Below are 23,435 nucleotides of genomic sequence, written 5' to 3'. Positions count from 1 at the left end.
CAGACGCCCCAGCACACGCGGGCACACCCGCGCGGTGACAGGGCACACGGTCACATATGCTATGTTCGCGGCCCAAACACGCTCATCAGTTTTATTCTAGACACACAGGTTCATCAGGTTCATGACACCAGGCCGGGGGTGGAGGAAGACGACCGAGGCTCAGGGGCCAGTTCTAAGGAGGAGGCCCTCCTGGGGGAGCCTCCACAGGATCCAGAGTTGCATCAGGACAGGATGTACCCCAGAGAAAAGTGGGCCTCCCCTCAACCTGCCGTACGGGCCCCAGTGGGACGGTGCTCCCTCTCCTCCCATCAGGGCGCTGTCTGGATGCGGGGGGTTGGGGGGGCGGGGAGGGCTGCCACCCACATCTGTTCACCTCGAGTCTGCCCAGGGCCATCAGACACGCACGGGGCCCCGGAACCTCTCGATCACAACCCAGGTTCAGGCAGGGCTGCAGGGCGGCAGAGCCCAGTTCCACATGCTGCCGCAGGCACAGGCAAGAGATGCTGTGCCCTGCGGTGAAGGTGAAGCCAAAGGCGGCCAGCCAGCTGGCAGGGCGACGGGCGCGGCCCAGGCATGGCCCTGCCCTCAGCTTCCCACACAAGCACTGCTCTGGCCACCCGCCCCCCCCCACACAGATAGGTGCCTCTTCACCTCCAGGGCACAGGGGGGACAGGCGGCAGCCCCCATGCCGCTTTCTGCAGGCAGGGGTCTCCTCCCTGGGGCTCTGCTCTGAAGGAGTCTTAGCAGAGCCCGAGAGCCGGAAGAGGGCGACGGTGAGGCCACACCCAGGAGGACGAGAGGTGGGCCCCAGAACTACAGAGGGAGCCCCCGACTTGAGGCTGGCCCTCGGTTCGGTCGCTTGGGAAGTCTCTCCGTGACTCGTGGCAGGCGTGAGGCGTCCGTGGTGTTGGGCAGCGGCAGCCTGGAGATGGACATTGCCCACCTTCAGACAAACCTGATCCAGAAGCAACGTCTACAGAGGCTGTGTATCTGAACAAACTCTGGTACATATTCCCTCAGTGAACTCTCACGGAGCCGGGGTCACATATTGACCCCTGACACCCTCTCCTGGGGCGCTCGTGTTTCCAGAAAGGAAGCATCCACAGCGGCTGGAGCCCCTCTCCCCACCGGAAGCAGCAAGACCATCTGAAAACAGGCTGGCGGTCCTGGCGCCCATCCTTCCCAGGTTTTGCCAGGCCTTGCAGACACATTGCACTTTGGTTTTGAATCCGAGGACCCAACAGCTGTGCCCACCTCACCGGGCGAGGGGCTGATGAGCCCGGCATGGACGGGCCTGAAATATCTTGATTGCAGACATCACCCACCAAGGAGGCAACGCTGAGAAAACGGAGCCTTTACAGGACGCACCGGGGCCTTAGGCATTCGCGGAAGGAACAAAGGGCCACAGCTCCAGAGGCAGCTCCATTGTGGGGCAGGGGGTGCTGGGGTCCAACCTTAGGCCCCTCCTCCTTCCTCCAGCCTGATGAGACACAGCTCTGTGCAGGCAAGGCCTGGGAGAAGACCTCTGACCGTGCGTTCTCCAGGGACGGAGGTGTGTTTCTGTCCTGACTGAAGATGGACCAGGACCAGCCTGGCCTCTGCAGGCGTCTCTGCTCCCCGAATGAAATTGGCGTGGGGTGCACGGCTGTGTCTGCTGGACCCCCAAGTGGAGGGGCCTCCCCGCCTCCGACAGCCAGTTCCCGCCATGTGAGCTGGTCGTGGCCGACAAAGTCAGTGCAAACACGCACACACGCATCTCACAGGGAGTCTCCATCCCCCTCCCATCCTGGTGGATCCTGTTTCCTTTATTTTACAAAAGAGAAGATGAGGTGCAGAAGCACGTGGTGACCTTTAACGCATCACAGAGGACGGGGCCAGGGCTGGGAGCCTCCCGTTCTCGCTGACTGGCCCCAGGCCCCAGCACCCTGCAGGACCCCACCCGCCCCATTGCTGGGCGTGTCTGCTGGGGACGGAGCGGCACCTGGTGCCACCCCAGCTGGCGTCCTGTGACTCACACTTGTCACGCTCTGCGCACACCTGCAGGTAACTGCCAAGTGCTCTGAGTGCTGGTTTTGAGGCTACAAGTACATTTACCAGAGTAGGCGAGTTCACCAACGCGGAATCGGCAAGTATCAGGATCAACCATGCGGTTCCCCCAGGCCCTCGTGACTGCCCAAGGCCCCGCACCCAATGGGCACCTCCTCAGCACACAGCCTCGCTCAGGCCACATTCTCTGACCAGACACCCCCTTCCTGAGCCTGGGGTCGGGGCGCTGGGGTGCAGCTGGCTCCTACCTCCGCCCTGGCAGGCTGCCCTCCGTCTGGCTGTTTCCCCCGACCTGCTGCATCTTGGACCTCTCGATGTGCTCCACGTAGGTCTGGATCATCTATGGGGACGACACATCTGTGTGACGCTGCCTGCCCGCCCCAGCCACTGTTCTCAGGGCTCCGACAGAGGAGGAGGCAGAGCGTAGGGACCGGGCGTCGGTCACGTGGGGGCCACAGCTCGCCGGTTTGGCAGGGGCCCCGCGAGAAGACAGAAGGCGGCCGGGCCGGGCAGTACCCACCTCTGTGTGCCGCTGGTGCAGCGCGTTATACTCCTTCTTCATCTCCGACTCCCGCTCCTCCAGCCGGGAAACTGGAAGACACAAGCCACCCACCTCTCCAGGTCACGGCCTGCTCCGGGCTGGCCTGCTGGGGGTGGAGGGCTGCAGACAAACCCAAGCCCAGTGCCCTGAGCCCAGGGGCGGCCTCGCCCGCGGCAGCTGCCCTGGGGACACGAGCAGGCGGGCTCCGAGAGGGCCAGCGGGGGAGACTTGCATGGGCCTCAGTCAGCAGGCAGCTCCCAGGTGCGGGAGGAACCCACGGGCATGCTGAGTTGTGTCGAGTGTGGACAGGAAGTGAGCGGATGGTTCATGGACAGAGGCTGAATTCGGAAGTAAGCAGCCTCTGACACACGTTCAAGAGAAGAAAGTCCAAAACAGGGTGGAACACACCGTGTCCCTCACTTGGACCTGGGGCTGGAGAGACGGGGTCATGACCATGCCATCTCTGGGCTGAGGCACTGGGATGGCCCCCTGCATGCTCTGTGAGTGCCCGGACCACCTGGAGGGCCACCCCAGGGCCACCGGGCCTCAGACACCTTGTGCCCCTGGGCCTTCGTTCCAGCCACAGCCCAGCAGAACTCTGCGCAGAGCACGGGATGGGGCACGGGGCAGCCGTGCCCTTTCCACGATCCTGACCCCCGGCGCTGACCAAATGGAAAATTCAAAGTGTGCTTTGGAGCTTATATGTGTTTTCCTTCTAAGAAAAGATGTCCTGTGCGCTCAGTCATGTCTGACTCTTTGCAACCCCATGGACTGTAGCCCGCATGGCTCCTCTGTCCGTGGAACTCTCCAGGCAAGAGTACCGGAGTGGGTTGCCATTTCCTTCTCCGAGAAAAGATGAAAAGGTTTCATATGTGAAAGTATTCTAAGCAAAGGGAGTGTGAAGGATTCTGTGGAGTTATAGAAAGGGTGGATCTATGCCAAACTGAAACGGGCCCCTGCTTGTTCTCATCCTGCAAAGACGTGTGTGTGTGTGTGTCTGTGTCTGTGTGTTTGACTCTATCTGTGTGTGTGTGTGTGTCGTCCGTCTACATGTGTGTGTGTGTGTGTGTGTGTCTATGTGTCCGTGTGTGTGTGACTATACGTCTGTCTGTGTCTGTGTTTATGTGTGTGTGTGTCTGTCTGTGTCTATGTGTATGTTTCTCTCTGCATGTGTGTGTGTGTATGTCTGTGTGTTTCTGTGTCTATGTGTCTGTCTGTCTGTATCTGTGTCTGTGTGTGTCTGTGTCTATGTGTGTGTCTGCGTCTGCGTGTGTGTCTGTGTCTGCATGTGTGTGTGTGTATGTCTGTGTCTATATGCCTGAGTGTGTGTGCATTGCCATGGGCATGGGTCACCTACACACTCACCTACAGCACCTGTGGGGTATTGGCTTCAGCAAATGGCCTTCGTGTCTTGGTCTGGGATATGATAGATCCAATCACCAACCTCTTTTGTTTTTATTTCATCTTAACTTTTCAGAATGTGGACAGTGGACAGAATGTGGTCCACTGGAGAAGGGAATGGCAAACCACTTCAGTATTCTTGCCTTGAGAACCCCATGAACAGTATGAAAAGGCAAAATGATAGGATACTGAAAGAGGAACTCTCCAGGTCGGTAGGTGTCCAGTATGCTACTGGAGATCAGTGGAGAAACAACTTCAGAAAGAATGAAGGGATGGAGCCAAAGCAAAAACAATACCCAGTTGTGGATGTGACTGGTGATAAAAGCAAGGTCCGATGCTGTAAAGAGCAATATTGCATAGGAACATGGAATCTTAGGTCCATGAATCAAGGCAAATTGGAAGTGGTCAAACAGGAAATGGCGAGTGAACATTGACATTCTAGGAATCAGGGAAATAAGATGGACTGGAATGGGTGAATTTAACTCAGACGACCATTGCATCTACTACTGTGGGCAGGAATCCCTTAGAAGAAATGGAGTAGCCATCATGGTCAACAAGAGTCCGAAATGCAGTACTTGGATGCAATCTCAAAAATGACAGAATGATCTCTGTTTGTTTCCTTCAAACCATTCAATATCACGGTAATCCAAGCCTATGCCCCAACTAGTAATGCTGAAGAAGCTGAAGTTGAATGGCTCTATGAAGACCTACAAGACCTTTTAGAACTAACACCCAAAAAAGATGTCCTTTTCATTATAGGGGACTGGAATGCAAAAGTAGAAAGTCAAGAAACACCTGGGGTAACAGGCAAATTTGGCCTTGGAGTACGGAATGAAGCAGGGCAAAGGCTAATAGAGTTTTGCTAAGAAAATGCACCGGTCATAGCAAACACCCTCTTCCAACAACACAAGAGAAGACTCTACACATGGACATCACCAGATGGTCAACACCGAAATCAGATTGATTATATTCTTTGCAGCCAAAGATGGAGAAGCTCTACACAGTCAGCAAAAACAAGACGGGGAGCTGACTGTGGCTCAGATCATGAATTCCTTATTGCCAAATTCAGACTTAAGTTGAACAAAGTAGGGAAAACCACTAGACTATTCAGGTATGACCTAAATCAAATCCCTTATGATTATACAGTGGAAGTGAGAAATAGATTTAAGGGCCTAGATCTGATAGATAGAGTGCCCGATGGACTATGGACGGAGGTTTGTGACATTGTACAGGAGACAGGGATCAAGACCATCCCCATGGAAAAGAAATGCAAAAAAGCAAAACGGCTGTCTGAGGGGGACTTACAAATAGCTGTGAAAAGAAGAGAAGTGAAAAGCAAAGGAGAAAAGGAGATATTCCCATTTGAATGCAGAGTTCCAAAGAATAGCAAGGAGAGATAAGAAAGCCTTCCTCAGCGATCAATGCAAAGAAATAGAGGAAAGCAACAGAATGGGAAAGACTAGAGATCTCTTCAAGAAAATTAGAGATACCAAGGGAACATTTCATGCAAAGATGGGCTTGATAAAGGACAGAAATGGTATGGACCTAACAGAAGCAAAAGATATTAAGAAGAGGTAGCAAGAACACACGGAAGAACTGTACAAAAAAGATCTTTACGACCCAGATAATCATGATGGTGTGATCACTCACCTAGAGCCAGACATCCTGGAATGTGAAGTCAAGTGGGCCTTAGAAAGTATCACTACGAACAAAGCTAGTGGAGGTGATGGCATTCCAGTTGAGCTCTTTCAAATCCTGAAAGATGATGCTGTGAAAGTCCTGCACTCAATATGCCAGCAAATTTGGAAAATTCAGCAGTGGCCACAGGACTGGAAAAGGTCAGTTTTCATTCCAATCCCAAAGAAAGGCAATGCCAAAGAATGCTCAAACTACCACACAATTGCACTCATCTCACATGCTAGTAAAGTAATGCTCAAAATTCTCCAAGCCAGGCTTCAGCAGTATGTGAGCTGCAAACCTCCAGATGTTCAAGCTGGTTTTAGAAAAGGCAGAGGAACCAGAGATCAAATTGCCAACATCCAGTGGATCATGGAAAAAGCAAGAGAGTTCCAGAAGACCATCTATTTCTGCTTTCTTGACTATGCCAAAGCCTTTGACTGTGTGGATCACAAGAAACTGTGGAAAATTCTGAAAGAGATGGGAATACCAGACCACCTGACCTGCCTCTTGAGAAACCTATATGCAGGTCAGGAAGCAACAGTTAGAACTGGACATGGAACAACAGACTGGTTCCAAATAGGAAAAGGAGGACATCAAGGCTGTATATTGTCACCCTGCTTATTTAAATTATATGCAGAGTACATTATGAGAAACGCTGGGCTGGAAGAAGCAGAAGCTGGAATCAAGATTGCCGGGAGAAATATCAGTAACTTTAGATATGCAGATGACACCACCCTTATGGCAGAGAGTGAAGAGGAACTCAAAAGCCTCTTGATGAAAGTGAAAGAGAAGAGTGAAAAAGTTGGCTTAAAGCTCAACATTCAGAAAACTAAGATCATGGCATCCGGTCCCATCACTTCATGGGAAATAGATGGGGAAACAGTGGAAATAGAGTCAGACTTTATTTTTTTTGGCTTCATTGCAGATGTTGATTGCAGGCATGAAATTAAAAGACACTTACTCCTTGGAAGGAAAGTTATGACCAACCTAGGTAGCATATTCAAAAGCAGAGACATTACTTTGCCAACAAAGGTCCGTCTAGTCAAGGCTATGGTTTTTCCAGTGGTCATATATGGATGTGAGAGTTGGACTGTGAAGAAAGCTGAGCGCCTAAGAATTGATGCTTTTGAACTGTGGTGTTGGAGAAGACTCTTGAGAGTCCCTTGGACTGCAAGGAGATCCAACCAGTCCATTCTGAAGGAGATCAGCCCTGGGATTTCTTTGGAAGGAATGATGCTAAAGCTGAAACTCCAGTACTTTGGCCACCTCATGCGAAGAGTTGACTCATTGGAAAAGACTCTGATGCTGGGAGGGATTGGGGGCAGGGGGAGAAGGGGACAGAGGATGAGATGGCTGGATGGCATCACTGACTCGATGGACATGAGTTTGGGTAAACTCCGGGGGTTGGTGATGGACAGGGAGGCCTGGCATGTCCAAAGAGTTGGACACGACTGAGCTACTGAACTGAACTGAACTGAACTGAACTTTTCAGAGGAATGAAGGCACCTGTTATCAAGGTAGTGAGATAAGGCAGCAAACGAGGCCATCCAAACCTCTATCACAGAAACCTGAAATTACAGGGGTCCTTATAACTTTGACAGTATAGTTTCTTTTCTTCCTTAATATTTGTTTATTTGGCTGTGCTGGGTGTTAGGTGCGGCATGCGGGATCTAGTTCCCTGGTCAGGGATCCAAGCTGGGCCCCCTGCACTGGGAGCTCAGAGTCTTTAGCCAGTGGACCACCAGGGAAGTCCCTGACAGTATTGTTTAAACAATGACTTCTAAAGCTAAAATAATATTTTTTATTAAAAACAAAATGCTTTCCTTGCCTCTCTTTGCAAGGGAGAGGGTGTTCCCGTAAGCAGCCTTCTGGGCCAAACCTTCCCCAGGAACTGTCCCTACAAGGGCATCCCCTTTGGGGTCACGGAGGAACACCCGCTCCCCAGGAGCACTCGTGGGAGCCCCAAACCACAGCTGGGGAGCCTGTCCTAAAAGGCCACACAGAGACTGTGCATTTCAGGCCAAAGTGCAGCGTTGAGCAAACGTGCTCTGTCATCAGAGGGGCCTTATTTATGTACTTTATTTATTTCCACAGGGGAATTGAGGCCATTGACAGACACACAGAGCCATGTAAAGAGAGAAAACAAATAAATGACAATGAAGATGAAACGTGGCCCGCATCGCTCAGCCTGCCTCCGCGCTGGGGCAGGGCTGAGGCCAAGTGCGGTCAGGAACCGTTTCCTGCCTCTGGCTCCGACTTACTCTGATCTGCATAGTTTTTGGCCTTCAGTTCCAGCTGGCGGGTCTGGAATTCGTAGTGTTCCACCTGGATTTGCAGCTCTTTCTTCTCTTGTTCCAAGGCATCTTCAAACTCGATAAATTTCTATACGTGCAAGGAAGAGAAACAGCAGGTGTCGTAAATGTGGGCGGGCCAGATGACATCGGCCCCTCAGAAGGGCAAGGGCTTGGACTCAGAATGTGGGCCTCCCAGCCGAGCCCCTTCCCTTCTGTCCACTGCCCACGGCAGCCCTGGGGGAGAGGAGGGCCAGACAGCTCCCCAAGAGTGGACACCACGGCCTTCTGACCAGCTGCCTGGGAAGTCACTCAGGGCCCTGAAGCTGGAACAGCCCACACACTCACTTTAATCTCGAAATTCTTAATAGTTTTTATTTTTTATTTTTTAAAAACTAATTATTTATTTGGCTGCACTGAGTCTTATTTGTGGCATGCAAGATCTTTAATTGCGGCACGTGAGATCTAGTTCCCTGACCAGGGATCAAACAGGGGCCCCCTGCATTGGGAGCACGGAGTCTTAGCCCCTGAACCATCAGGGAAGTCCCTCTTAATAGTTTTTAAGAGGCCTGCATTTCCACTTTGACACTGAGCCCCACAAATGACGTAGCTGTGGAAAAGACTGAACCCTGAGCATCTAAAAGAGGCCGGGCGTACTGCCCTCCTAACGTGTATCTCGGTCACCGCTCAGCTCAGGATGCCGTCATTCGTAGAATAATTAGCAACGCACAGTGCTGCTCTGATTCTTTTAAAAACAGGGAGGGGGGCTGTTGGTCTGGATTTGAAATCTGCACCTTATGTGGTAATTTTCTGAGCAAGATTATTACCAGATCAAGTGAGAAGAAAGCAGTTCACAAAGGAAAAGAAAATGCTAAATGTTCTTAGGAGGAGACCAAGCTTAACTCTGACAGCCTGGGGTGAAGGCGGGCTCTGGTTCCCGAGGGATGGACCAGGTGGGGGCCTCCAGGACACACAGCCCGGCCACAGCCCTGATGGGAGCTGTTAAAACCTCGATTGTACTGCCTGGGAAATAGAAATATTAGTAACAAATTTCATTTGTAGGAAGCATACACGTCAGCTGGGTTCTGAGGATGTCAAGAGGCTTCAGGGGATTGGGAATGTGAAGCGGCTTGTGGGTTCCAGGTTTCAGGCATCTGGGGAGTTGATGAATTCACGTCAGCCACAGCTGTATTTCCCATAACACCTGCACTCAGCCCCTCAGCCCCACTCGGGCCCCAGAGACGCTTCTCCCCGAAGCAGCTTTGCAGAGGTCTTTGTGCTGAAAAGCACTGGGGCTCCTGCCTGAGGGATGCCTCACCCAGAGCAGTGACAAAGAGGGCAGGACCGGGGAAAGGAGTGAGAAGGAAAATCTGCCCTGATGACATCACACGCAACTTAAGTAAAATAAATGATGAAGAACATATAACCCGCTGCCATGAAAACGCACACAAATGGTGTAGCTGCACAAAAAACTAAAATGAGCAGTTTTGAATGACTGTGGTCATGACCAGCATATGAAGAACAGACATGCTGTTACCTGACTGGTAAAGAAAATTTTTAATTGGGTAATTTTAATTCCTATTACTAAAAAGTGATATAAACATATATTTTTATAGAAAAATCTTATGACAGTGTTAAGTGAACTTAAAAAAAAAAAAAAAAGACATAGTTCTGCTGTGCTATCAATGATTAAACAACAAAACCAAATTCTAGCATCCAGAGAGTGTCAGATAAAACTGGGTGACACTCTTCCAGACTTGTGTGTGTGTGTCTGTGTTGGACGTGCCGTCATTTTGTACATGGTATCTGGATCTGACCCACTCCCTCGCTTGAATGTCTTTCCACTCTAAGAGTGGTATTCTACACTTCCCACTTCTGACAGCTGTATGCATGTTCCCTGAGGGCTTGTGTGTGCAGGGCAGAGTCTACTCAACTAGCATTGCCTCTTGTTGGACTTTTAGGTTGCTCTGCTGGTGGTTTAGTCGCTTAGTCGTGTCTGACTCTTGCCACCCCATGGACTGTAGCCCGCCAGGCTCCCTGTCCACAGCTCATTATGTCCTTTGTCCAATTTTCTGCTACAGGTTCTTACTTTTCTTAACAATTTGTAAGGACTTATTAGATCCATTCAAGAATTTGTCTTGTATGCTACAAGTATTTTTCCCAGGATGTACTTTGTGTGCAACATAGAAGTTGACTTACTTCTGCACCATTTACTTAATAATTTACCCTTTCTTCTAACCCTAACCTTTGTCATCTGCTAGATTCTAAGACTATTTCAGTCTATATCTGATCCAGTAACCAAAGGTTTCCTTAAACTTGTAGTGTTACAGGGTCTTTTATATACAGTCCACTTCTTCAGTCTTCCTTATCAGAACTTTATTTATTCCCACTTGCAGATCCTTCTTGATTAAATGGAAAGTCCTCCTCAATCACTTATTTATTTATTTATTTATATACTTATTGAATTGGTTGTGCTGCATCTCATTTGAATAATCGAGGGATCTTCGATCTTAATTGCAGCATGTGGGATCTAATTCCCTGACCAGGGGTGGAACCTGGGACCCTGCACTGGGAGCAGAGTTTTAGCCACCGGACCACCAGGGAAGTCCTTGCATTTACTTGTTTATTTTTCGAGTCGGACACAACTGAAGTGACTAAGCACGCATTTTTTTGAATCAGCATTTTGCCTGCCAGGAAGCATCTGTTCTTCGGTCCTCAGGATTGTTTTTCATGACAAAATGCTCAAGGCTGGACTTGGGAGGAAGGGAAATCTCATCCTGCGCCAGTGAAAAGAGGTGCGATGGGGCAGAAGGAAGGCGGGAGGCGGGAAGAGCGAAATTCTCCCTCCCTGTAAACCAAGCCAGGGCCCACGTCCAAGCTGGAACACCAAGGTTTTACACAAAGAAGAGCACTCTGCGGTGCCAACCATTTCCCTACGATTCCCACCTGTATCTCATCTTGTTACCTGCATCTCATAGTTGACAGTCAGCTAAAACGATTTTGAAGCAAAAGGCAACGTAAGAGAAAGATTAAGGGGGTCAGTGAGATGCTTCTAAATCCGTGCTGATAGGTGGTCACTAAGTCCAAGAGAGCGGCTGCCCAGGTGGTGCTGGCGGTGGGTTAGTCGCTGAGTCTCACCTGACTCTCGCGACCCCATGCACTGCAGCCTGCCAGACTCCTCGGCCCACGGGCGGCACTGCCAGTGCAGGCCACACCAGAGACACAGGTTCCATTCCTGGGTCAGGAAGATCCTCCGGAGGAAGAAATGGCCACCTGCTCTAGTATTCTTGCCTGAAAAGTTGATGAGTGAGTGAAAGTTGCTCAGTCACATCGACTCTGTGACCCAGGCCAGAATACTGAGGTGGGTAGCCTTTCCCTTCTCCAGGGGATCTTCCCAACCCAGGGATTGAACCCAGGTCTCCGGCATTGTGGGCGGATTCTTTACCAGCTGAGCCACCAGGGAAGCCCAAGAATACTGGAGTGGGTGGCCTATCCCTTCTCCAGGGGCTCTCCCTGACCCAGGAATAGAACCGGGGTCTCCTGCGTTGTTTACCAGCTAGCAGGGAAGCTCAGCAAGTGTTTAACTGAATAACTCTTGATTTAAAACAAAATACTTGAGGAAAAAAAAAATCCAATGCTGGTGACAGTCCCCAGAGGCCTGGTCACGCCATGAATCAGCTCATCGCTTCGTGATCACCATCGGGTGGCAGCATCTCCCCAGATGAATGAGAAGCCCCAAGAAACTCACGAGGGACCTCCGCCAACTAGAGGGCCAGCCCTCGGCCTCTCTGCCGGGCTGGACCAGAGCTGGGACGCTGAAGGCCCTTGGCGGGGCGGCAACCACCGCACCTGGCGCTTGTGGGGGAGCCATTCCTTGCCTGCTGCCTCGGGGGTCAGCCTAGAGCTGACTAAGGGCACCTCAGGGGCTCTGCGCCCACGGAAGCATCACACACACAACACGCTGCTCTAAGCTTGAAAGATGTCCTCTTTCTTCTCCTGAAAAGACTCTTACAACATCACTACAGTAATTTTAGTTAATGAAGAGGCAAGCTAGCTCTTTAACTGAAACGGAAGATTCAACATCACCTTCATCAAATATTATGAGGGATAAATAATGTGAAGGACTAGTGCCCGGCCAAGACTAAACAGGTACTGGGTCTTCGCTTTGAATGAGGAACCGCTCAGGGTGAGACTTGGGATGAAGTAAGAATCCCCTGGACAAGTGAGGCGCAGCTGATGGGATAAAGTAGGGGCTTCGAGGCTGGTGGTGAAGTGAGTGCGGAAAAATGGTTGAAAATCAGTTCTCCAAAATGAGCTGGGGGAGGCGGGGAGAGGGGTTAGGAGGGAACTCTACTAACTGGGTCAAAGTCACAAAAAGTGCAATAGGTGTTCTCAAGGAAGCAGAACATACTTTATTTAGAGACCATTTTCTTTATTTAGTTTACTGATTTTTAAAACACTGATTTTTATTTATTTGGCTGCGCTGGGTGTGGCACACGGGCTCTTTGATCTTCACTGCGGCATTCAGGATCTTTGGTTGTGGCATCTGGTTCCCTGACGGGGGATCGAGCCTGGGCCCCTGCACTGGGAGCGGGGGTCTTAGCCATTGGACCACCAGGGAAGTCTCTTGGAGCAGCTATTGAATCTTTGCTTTGTGTAAGCAATCCTTAGGGCTAGACTTGGGATGAAGTAAGACAAACGAGAAGCGATTGGTGGAATGAAGCGGGGGCTTGGAGGCTAGGGGGTGAAGTGAGGCAAGGAGGTAGCAGCTGGGGGAGGCGGGGCGAGGGGTCAGGAGGGAACTCTTTTAACTGGGTTAAGGTCACAAAGATCCAGTAGATGTTTTCAAGGAAGCAGAAAGTATTTGTATTTACAGATCATTTACTTTATTTTTAAAAAACATTTATTTATTTGGCAGAACTGGGTCTTAGTTGCAGCACACAGGATCTTTAGTTGCAGCATTCGGAGTCTAGTTCCCTAGGCAGGAATCGAACCCAGGCCCCCTGCATTGAGAGCTCGGAGTCTTAGCCACTGGACCATCTGGGAAGTCCTAGATCATTTGCTTAAGATTTAAGAGAGTCAAGAGTTTTCAGGAGTGGGGCACAGGGTAAGTTAGTTCTATAAAGAAGTCTTCCATAAGAAAGCTAAACATTTTTCCATTGTTATTGAATATGGCCAGTGTATCCAATACAAATGGGAATGAGAGGAATAAAAGTTTTAATTGACAGCATTTGGGTTGAGTGGGTCGGCCTGGTGCTGGATGGTGAAACAGAATGAATCTCTTGTCTGAGACATGGTTCGCACGTGGTATGTCCTTGGGACACCCCCAGAAGGCTTGGCCACAGCCAAGTGAAAAAGACACACACCAATGATGTGTCAATTACACGCACCACAGATCTGAGGTTCTTTGGAAATGTCATCTGTTCAACCAAGGCTATTCCAAGTGTCACTTAGCGCCTAGAACACACAGAGGTTCAAAGTCATCTCACAAGAAATCTTTTGCTCCTGAAGAGCAATGACGAACAACTGACAGTTGAGGAAAAGGCATCAGGGTGACTTAACCGGAATGCTGAGCTGGGAAACCCCTGATTCCCACGTCTAAATACCAGTTTACCACACGGTCCCCTCTGCAGGTTTTGTTTCTAAGATATACTTTCCCCTCCCTCCCACTAAAAAAAATGGCTCTGTTTTGAAATTAAATTCAGCTTTAGCTTTTGGAATTTACTTTTTGGTGAATTTCAAGGTACACACTGAAGTAACCTGAGATGTGGGCTCTTGTAAAATCCAGGAATCAAGGCGGCTTTTCTCAGTGTCCCATTGATCAAGAGCATTCTTCCCAGTCTATACATAAAATCCAACTTAAGGAGTAAGCTGACTGCTTGTGTCAAACACAAAATTAAGGCAACAGAAGCCAGCAACCCCACGTCCAAGTGAGAGAGGTCACTAGGCAATCACTCCTGGTAGCACAGTCATTAGAATTCTGGTAACGTTCACAACCGAGGTTATTTTACTTAAAGGCAAAGTAAATTAAGACGTTAACTCCAATCCTTCCCTCTTATATATGTCCTTTAGGCCAGGGTCACACACAGGAGATAATTCAATTCTGGTTGAACTGAAATATACTCAACAGGAATCAAAGATTTTGTTCTTTTGCACAGAATTCCTTCCTGAGGGTGAGGTGCAGAGTGCATTTCCAAAAGAAAAAGCCTCTTCTGGGGTGTCTGATCTGAGGCAGGCAGAGCAGTGCAGGCTCTGTGCCCGGGGAGACCCCTCTCCAGACGACGGTTAGTGCCCAGCTGCTGTCGGTGACTTCTGTCACAATCGAGTGTTTACCAGGCGCTCACCGACGTGATGAACTTGTGAGACCTCACACCTCGGAGGTTTTCCCCAGCTTTCTTCCCATATCCCTCGACTGCTACCGTTTAGTCTACAGTGCAGTGTGGGCAGGTGGGAGAGGGAGGGAGGGCATGTCCGCATTCAAGCTTCAGACAAGTGTCTGTGATCAGGCTGGGCCTCTCAGGCGGCGCCGGTGGAAAAGAACCTGCCTGCTAATGCGGGAGACATGAGAGACACAGATTTGATCCCTGGGTCGGATCCCTGGCAGAGGGCATGGCAACCCATTCCAGTATTCTTGCCAGGATAATCCCATGGACAGAGGAGTTATGGACAGAGGAGTTTGGCGGGCTACAGCCCATAGGGTCGCACAGAGTTGGACACGACTGAAATGACTTAGCACGCGTGCACCCTGCTATCAGGACAGTGGAAAGGAACCCAAGCACTAGGTTGGATTCATTTCAGAAAAAAGCAAAGATTCTTCATTGAGGTTAAAGGGACCACTGGATCAGCATCTGCCTGAGAGAAACCCCAACAAAAGGCATTGGTTTAATTCACACCGATTTTCAAGAGCTGGTAAGACAGACAGGAAAGATGTGTGTGTGTAAAATCTACACACTTTAATACATTAATATTTATTTAAGTATTTTATGTTAAATACTAATATATACTTTGCATGTTGAAATCCATATTACATTTCTTTACTATATATGACATGGTTGGTACCAGAGGAAGGAAACGAAAAGGAAGATAAGATTAAAACTAAGTGTCTGGACCTGGGAGAAACTTCCCTGGGGGAAGTTCCTATCCAGTAGGTTGCGTTCTCTGAAGCGTTCTGAGCAGTTTACACAAATTTCAATTTCCTAACCTGCTCGGCTTTTACCTCCCTCTCACTCAGCCCAACAGGAGAGACCGAAGGACGGGGTCTTGTGTCCGGAAGCACACACTGCAAGCCCGAGGCCTCACACAGGGGGACCCGCCTGGATCTGGGTCCAGTTTGCTGGGGGAGGGGGCTGTAAGGGGCCACGCGGGGGCAGGGGGCAGGAGCCCCAGCTGCAGCTGAGCAGAAGCAGGGCCCCCACGGTGCTGGAGCAGAGGCAGGGCCGGGAGCCCACCGCTGCTGAAGATCAGAATCCAAGCACCCTGACCCTGTCTAATGAACCACCACTGGAGCTGCGTTCTGCCGAACCTGGTGCTTCCCAAATCTCTCGACCATGAGGGGCTCGGACAAGGTCACTGACTTATGACTCCACGGCTCTGGGTGTTGGCGAATGTTTCCTTCCATGGGGAGTGAGCCTTCCCTGTCCCGGTGACAGGGATGCTTTCCTGGGACACCCCGCCAGCTACTAGCGCATTCTAACCGCCCAGTTCTCCTGCCCGTCTTCCAGAGGGGACTTATTGACACCCCATAGCGGGCTGCACTCGGCAAGGACGGGATGGATTAAAGGAGGACCACAACCCGGGTGAACCTCACGTTGTTTCGCCCATGAGAGAAGCCTGTCCAGACAAGAACACATACTGCGGGATTCCGTTTGAACAAAGTTCTAGAAAGTGCACATCAAGCTACAGCGACAGAGAGCAGCCCCGGTCACCTGGGGAGGGGGGAGCGGGGAGAGACCCTGGGGGCAGGGGCGCAGGAAACTCTGGGAACAGTGAAGGTCAGCGTCATCTTGACTGTAAGCATGGTTTCTCAGGTGTAGACGTGTCAAAAGTCACCAAACTGCACACTTCAAACATTACAGTTTAGTGCTCTGACCTCACAAAGAACAGAACAGAAGGCCGGGCTCCATGGTCTAACCGGGAGCCGTGCGCACAGCTGCTTTCGAGGTGCTGGGAATTCCCTCCAGACCTCTCCTCAGCCTCTCGAGAATTTCATCACCTCTCTGCTGTTTCCTAAATAGCTAGAATTCCCTTTTTTTTTCCTCCTTAATATTTTCTTCTGTTCTCCTGTTTCAAAACCTGCTACACTTTGGGGTCTCCTCTCTTTGTAGAACATGTTCACTGAAGGAAAAACACTCCCCCTTTTAAGTCCCTTCTTTTCTTACCGGAGGCTATGAAACAAGTCACAGAATCATTTCCTGCCTGCCCTTACAGGACTGAGCCACACCATCCACGGCTGCACTGCCCAGTTCCCCGGTTCAGCCACGTGTGGCTATTTACACTTAAATTAATTTAAATTACATAAAAATAATAGAAACTTATCCTCAGGAGCCTGAGCCACACGTGAAGTGTGTGGTCCTGTGTGGATACAACACAATAGAAATTTCTGTCCTCACGCAGAGCTGTGTCAGACAGACGATGGATGGATGGCTGACAACCAGAGACAGCGGCTTTGCCCTCCAGGAACCAGAGAGCTCAGCACGGGGCAGGGGCAGAGGAGAGCCACACTCCTGCCTCAGGAGCACACGCACAGGCAGTTGGCATCTCTGTGGGACCCGACCTTGGAGCAGGAAGGACCAGAAGGGCACTGCCCCTGGTTGAGCAGGAAGCAGAGACTCTCTGCCCTGTGGGGCCTGCTTGTTTCCATGTTTAGGGAGAGTCTGGTGTGACTGTAGAGCTCTAATGGACCAATATTTAGAGGCGACCATGCAAGGCAGATCCAGGCACCAAATCTTAATAGCTTCCTCTAAGAAAAGCTAAGAACTGAAAAAAAACAAACAAACTGCTTTACGACAACATGGCAGAAGAAGAAACTGCACACCTGTCCAAGCAGGGGTGAGTCTACTGTCTGTAACGTGGCACGTAGGAAGAAGACCTCCTGATTCGGTATATTAATTCACTTACGGAAAATGCCAAGTGAGCCTCTCACTGTAGAGTAGGATGATGGCTTCTGCCCCCTCCAGCCTCATGCTGTACAAATAACTCTCAGTGGAAAGCCTTACTTTTGCACAAGGCGATTCGACACAGTTTTGGATAGAAATAAACTGTCTAGCTTATAAACGCTGAGCAAACACCCACAGCCCCATCTCACCGCACTGGAGTCGCTGACAAGGAGGAGGGGATGCGTCAGTAGTAGTTTCTTTAGGGCCAAGGAGATTTTCAGGCAGAGGAAGGCTAAGAAACCCACACCTTGTCTCTCGGACACTTGCCCTCCTATGAGCCGGCGCTTGAGCCCTGCGCTGCCCAGGATCAGAGCCAACACGGCCTCGGCCCGAACCTCCCTGGGGCTGCCGTCGGCAGTGCGGCCTGGACCGCCCACTCGCTCCCGGCCGTCTTGATCAAATGCCCGTTTCCAACCTTCTTTCCCATTGAGAAAGAACTCAGTGGGTTTTAAACACGTTGTATAGGACGCAGCTTCAGCATTTTTAAAGTCTCTGTAGAGGTTTCAGAAGCCAGCAGCATCCATTTAGCCCTGCAGGTCTGAGAGGGACTCGCTGGCCCTGATGACAAGGACAAAACCCTCATGGTCAGAGATCGAGGCGCCCCAGGCTGGCCAGCGGAGGCAACCCCATCAAGGTGCTCTTCCCTGACTCGGCTAGATCAGCCTTGCCACAATTCTCCAGGCAAACAACAGCTAATCATGGGACTTGGCACTTGAGATGAAAGCAGTGTGCTACCTCTGGCAACCAACTGGCTTTACAGGGGCTGCCATGTGGCCAGGGCAGCCAGAAAGGGGGAGATGGACTGCAAGGTGTGTGGCTCTCAGAGGCGAGGCTGGCACCCCAGCACCTGCAGACTCTGTTTGGCCCCCTCCCAGGCTCCAATGTCTCTAGCTACCGTCACTCCCATGGATGAGCCTCCTGGGGACAAGAACATACTCGCCACCTCTCACTGCAGCTTTTACGGTCAAGAAGTGCGGGTCAGGGCTATCTGCCCTGCTCCAGGCTCCCTCTAACTCTGCAGATTCCGAGTGCTTGGAAGGCTGCAGCGGCTCAGGTTACCCAGCTCTGACTAAGCCTTCCTGAGCAGGGTGACCCCAGAGCAGGAGCCACTCTGCATCACACACACGCCTGCAGCCGGGGCTGGGCCAGCTCCCGGGTCTCAGGCCCTCATCTCTGCTCTCAGGCCCCGCCTGCAAAAAGAAGCCAGGCCACCATGTCTTTTCTGTCTGCTGGATTTAGTAAATGAGCTCAAGTGCAAAAATGGTCACAGAGTTTGCCCCCCGCCTTTTGTTTAAAGATTTTTTGAAGTGGATGATCTTTTGAATTTGTTACAATATTGTCTGCTCTACGTCCCCGTTTCTTAGCACCTAGGCATGTGGGATTTTAGCCCCCCAATCAGGGATCAAACCCGTGCCCCCTGCACTGGAAAGCCAAGTCCCAATCACTGGACCACCAGGGAAGTCCCTGGCCCTTTTCTTGGTTGTAACCTCACATGAGGTCTCTCCAAGGGCACATTATAAGCATCAGGTCACAGCCTGCTTGCCCACCAGCCAAGTGCTCATACGCTCTGTGGCTCTGCTCAGCAGCTCTTAATGGTGGGGGCGGGGGTGGGGCTCGGCCTCCAGGACACTCTCCCCAGGCCGCGCGAGCACCAGGCGGCAGCAGGAAGGCCAGAAGCACTCTCGTCATGGCTACACTTGAACTGAGCACAGCAGAGCAGAGGCCTCATCCACACAGAGCTAATTCTTAGGCTAGAACGTTAGGATTCTCAACCTGAAGGTTGTCCATCTTTCTCCTTTGAGTTTCTTCTCGTCCACTACATTGACCACACAGATACAGGACGAAAGAAAACAAACCTACTCAGAATCTCAGTGAGGCATCAAATGGCGGCTGAGAGCAGTTAGAGGAGTGGGCGGTGCTGCCCAGCACGAGGCAGCCACTGGCCCTGGTTGGCGAGGGGAGCCCCAGCGCTCCAGCCTGGGGGTGCAGCTCTCTGCCCTCCCACAGCAGCATGACATGGAAGGAAGTCAGGGGTGAGGGCAGACTGGGTCCTGGCCTGGTTCTTCTAGCCATGTGACCTTGGCCCACCCCCAGTCGGGGCCAGTTCGTTTCCCAGTAAATGCCTAGGGCCACTCTGAACTCTAGAATTCCACAAGCTCTTGCACCCCCTTAAGTCGAGAGTCCTAAACCAGTTTTGGTGGAGCCTGGCACCCTTATCAATAGGCAACCTCCTTTTGACAGACGGATGGAAAACCCCGGAACAAAATAAGCCACCGTAAGTAGGGACAACACAAGGCATGGTGGAATTTTATAAACATGCTTTAAACCAAACGAAAAGGACATAAGCTGTCCTGCCTTAAGAAAACACCAAGATATTGAAGCAATCTTCCATTTCAATACTAAAATAAAAAAAGTTAGCCCAAATTAATTAAAAAGAAATTTAACTCATTTAATAAGAAACTTCCTATTCATAAGTCAAAGAGCATCACCTAGTGCCTGGAACATCAGAACCTCAGGGCTTAGAGATCACCCAGGGCAGCCAACTCATATGACTGATGGAAAATCAAAATCCGGAAGAGGGGCAGGCAACATGGACAAGGTCACAGGCGCAAAGCAGGAAGGAGGACCCGGGCCCCCGAATCCACCTGGCTCTGCCAATGGGGCTAAAGATTTCTCAGTGAATGAACGAAGGTAAGAGATGTTCCCTGCAATGCATGACTCTTCTAATGGGTTCACAAATAAGTGAGCTCCAGGCTATGGAGGTATCCGAGAAGACGACTGAATACTTCAAAATTCTACTTTTATCTTCTCAGAAGCCACAGTGAAATTTCTCAGCCTTTCCCACATAAGCTGACCATCTTCCCAAAGGAGGAAACCACAGAACAGAGCACTCACCTCCAGAAACCTGGAGTCTTTCATCTGATGCAAGAAGAGCAATCTAACCATGGCTTTGGTTATGTGTTTACGTCAGTCACAAAATTCACCCAAGTCACCGACCCTCAAAACACTGGGTCAGAAAGGCACAGAAAAGATCCGACAACACCTCTTCTGGCCGCAGAACCCTAAGACCATAAATCCCATTCCTGGAAGGGTTTAGAATTGCAGCAAACCAGAAGTAGTAACTGCGGTCTACAACATGTTTGCGCAAAACACACAAAAGCAAAACGAACTGGCGTCTGCAATGTGAGGGGGATATAAAGGAGGCCCGGGAAGGTTTAGGTTGCAAGGTCCCCCAGGGAAGCCAGGTGATTCAGGGCTGGGGCTCCCAGCTGGAGCAGCCTGCCAAGAGGAAAGGGGAACGAGGGCTCACCCCCGGGTCAGGCTCACTCCCCCGTCGGGCTCATCCCGGGGTCGGGCTCATCCAGGGGTTGGGCTCACCCCCAGGTAGGGCTCACCCGGGTCGGGCTCGGGGCTCGGGGGCACTGGTGGGCTGGGCGGGGCGGGAGCTAGGGCCCGCGCAGGGCCGGGGCTGAGGGCGGGTCCCCGGGCGGGGCGGGGCGGGGGTCCCCGGGCGGGGCCCCGGCGCGGCCGGCCCACGCACCTCCTCGGCCTGCTTGCGCAGCGACTTCTCCCGCTCGTACTGGGTAAGCAGCTGCTCGTTGTCCTCGCGCAGCAGCTCCAGCTCCACCTCGTGCTCCTGGTTCTCGCTGAGCACCGAGTCGAGGTTCTCGAGAACGTTCACCACGAGAGGCATCAGCTCCTTGACCACCTCCTCGTCGTAGCAGTGGATGAGGCGCTCGAACTCGCGGTAGATGGAGCCCGCCAGGCCCGACACCCGCTCCGACATCACCGAGCCCGAGCAGTAGTCGTCCTGGTAGACGACCACGCCGCCGCCCTCGTCCATCTGGATCTCCATCATCGTGGCCACCGCAGCCGCCAGCGCGGCCCGCTGTCCGCCGGCGCGCCCGCCCGCCCCGGCTGCTCGTGGTCCGGAGGCCGCGGCCCGTCGTCGCCGCCGCAGCCGCTGTCGCCTCAGGGCTCAGCCGCCGCCGCTGATGCTGATGCTGATGCTGCGCCCGTCACTCAGCTGCCGGAAGTCCCGCCGCCCGGAAGTCCCGCCCGCCAGACTGAGGGGGCGGAGCCCGCTGGAGCCCCGCGGCGCTGAGCCGCTAGGGGTCGCAGGGGCCGTGACGTAGAAGGAAACCCGTCCCCGGGCCGGAAGCTCAGTCGAGCGGGGCAGGGACCGCTTCCTGTCACGCGTGTCCGAGGCGCTATCGCTCGTGCCGCCGGAGTGGACTTTTATAAAGTGACGGCGTCTCTCCGAAGAGTATATATAAATGACCCTGTACGATTTAGGAACTTAGCGAGCGTCCGTGTGTCCACCCTTGCCTACAAAGAAATGGGCGGTATCCTCGCGCGCCCCTCCCTCCCCTGAGGTGCCCGCGGTGCCGGCCTGGTAGCTGTGGACCTTCACTGCAGCGCAGTGCGTGCTCCTGAGTAGGCTTTCCCAACTCCCTCCCCAGTGCCCGCGCCCTCCCGTGTTCCCTCCGCAAGTTGACGGCTCATCCTAAATCCAGTAACGAAATCTCATTTAGTTCACTTCTGTGTCCTGATACTGGGTAACTTATTTCCCAGTTTCACTTGAGCTGTGTAACCTAACTCCTACACCAGGTTTTTAATTTCAGCGATTTGGGGGAGGTGCGGGACACATGGGATCTTCTTAGTTCCCCCGACCAGGGATGGCACTTGTGCCCCCTGCAGTGATGGCAGGAAGTCCCTCAACGGTTAAGTTTCCATTTGTCCTGTTAGACTAATTCTACCAGTTTTTATAGGCCCTTATTTCTTCCACTTTTAGCCACTTGATTTCCATTTTGTTCCACTGACATGAGACCGTGAACCCAAGACATCCACTTTCAGCTTTGGGGACCACACAGACGGTGTGAATCCTGATCAAAAACCCGTGAGTGGCAGCTGAGTGCCAACAGAAATGCTTTTTATCCCTGTCCTTCCTGATGCAGTGCTTCAAAGTGAAGTCCACTAACCTGATTGCACCCGTGAAAGTTCCTCTGGGTCGTGCCCTAAATACTGTTCACATTCTTCCCCTTGCTGTATGGATGCTCACCCGCCCCACTCAGTAAAGGCTGGAGCTTTCAGTCTCACATTCAGCCTGCCTGGGGTTTGATCCTGGCCAACTGGAAAACTGAGCCTAAAACAATTACCAACCTACTGGGAACATTAGGAAGACCATGAAAGGAGTTTAGTATCATCTCTAGCAAATAGTTAAGCATGCAATAAATATAGACATGTTAGTTTTATTTTCTCAAAATGATAAGCCAGGACAGATGAAATGTTTCTTCTGGTGAACAAGTTACAGAGGAAGGTTGTGAATGTTTGGGGGAATGTTTTAGATTTCTACCCTAGTCCTCTCCGGGAAATGTAGGCCCTTTTGAGTTACTGCAATATCTAATAGAGTACAGCAGCCACCACAGCAGTGAGAGGCCAAATGATTTGGCATCAACTTTATTAGTTTTCACATGTTTGGGCAGATTACTTGAAATTGGTTAGAGAAAATAAAGTTTTAACAAAATGATATGCTGGATAATTTTTGATGCTTACTGAATACTAGCACACTCAGAGCTCAAGCTAACTGAATTAGAACTTGCTTCCTTTCAGATTTGTAAAGACAATTGGCTATTCAGCTTTTTTTTCTCATTTTAAGACCCTAAAATGTAAGATGTCCAGACACACAGGTTTCAAAAGTTCTACTTTAATTTCTAAGTATTCATCCCAAATGCCTGTACTTTGTAGTCACACATATAACACGAAACTTCATTCCCGAGCTCCAAGAATGCTAAGGATTAAGAACATAACAAAAGTTCAGAAAAAATTAACAGGATAACCTGGGATGAGACAGACGTCCTTGCAGGGTTCGACTCACAAAGGTGTTAGAACAAGTTTCACTGTCAAAAGAGCCAGTGTGTTTCTAGACAAGGCACGGAACTGAAGAGGGAGCCCTTAGGTGTTTTCATTTCTGCCCCATAACGTAGGGGAGCCACCCTGGTCCTCTGACTCAGCCACTGCCTGGCCTCTGGAGACAAACAGGCTGCGACAACTCACTGAGGCTGAGGCCTCAGTGCTTGGCCGCGGCTGGAGCAGCTGCTACAAGTAGGTGCCACTGCCCCACCCAGTCCCGGGAGCACACGCAGCACTCTCAGAAACATTTTCAGATGAACAAGTGAAGACAGTGCCAGGTCACCTATGTCGGGTTTCTCTCTTAAGTGCTGTCCTGGTAGTTGGTTGGCCCTGGTAGTTGGCAGAACGGGGTGAAGCTTCTTCTAGGGGGCTTTCCAGGCAGGCTAAGTAGCTCCATTCCCCCCAGTC

The 23,435-nt window shown here is 51.3% G+C and overlaps 1 protein-coding gene across 17 annotated transcripts in view; it reads right to left on the bottom strand.

The window, feature by feature from the left end:
* MAPK8IP3 (mitogen-activated protein kinase 8 interacting protein 3) overlaps nt 1-21,152 on the bottom strand; it is a 43,954-nt gene extending 22,802 nt beyond the window's left edge. For 9 of the 17 annotated variants that reach the window (XM_019987215.2, XM_019987221.2, XM_019987218.2 and 6 more), the window contains exons 1-4: nt 20,656-21,151; nt 7,930-8,050; nt 2,567-2,637; nt 2,295-2,386 (exon numbers count right to left, since the gene is read on the bottom strand). In XM_019987215.2, coding sequence (XP_019842774.2) covers nt 2,295-2,386; nt 2,567-2,637; nt 7,930-8,050; nt 20,656-20,973 — 602 coding nt within the window. In that variant the 5' untranslated portion in view covers nt 20,974-21,151. Of the gene's footprint in view, nt 1-2,294; nt 2,387-2,566; nt 2,638-7,929; nt 8,051-20,655 lie in introns of all 17 variants that reach the window. The other 8 variants (XM_019987223.2, XM_019987229.2, XM_019987233.2 and 5 more) reach the window with 2 other exon arrangements.
* Between the last annotated feature and the right edge of the window lie 2,283 nt (nt 21,153-23,435).

This window comes from Bos indicus, chromosome 25 (genome assembly GCF_029378745.1).
Source record: "Bos indicus isolate NIAB-ARS_2022 breed Sahiwal x Tharparkar chromosome 25, NIAB-ARS_B.indTharparkar_mat_pri_1.0, whole genome shotgun sequence".
Lineage (NCBI taxonomy): Eukaryota > Metazoa > Chordata > Mammalia > Artiodactyla > Bovidae > Bos > Bos indicus.
This window is presented reverse-complemented; position numbering and strand designations above follow the sequence as displayed.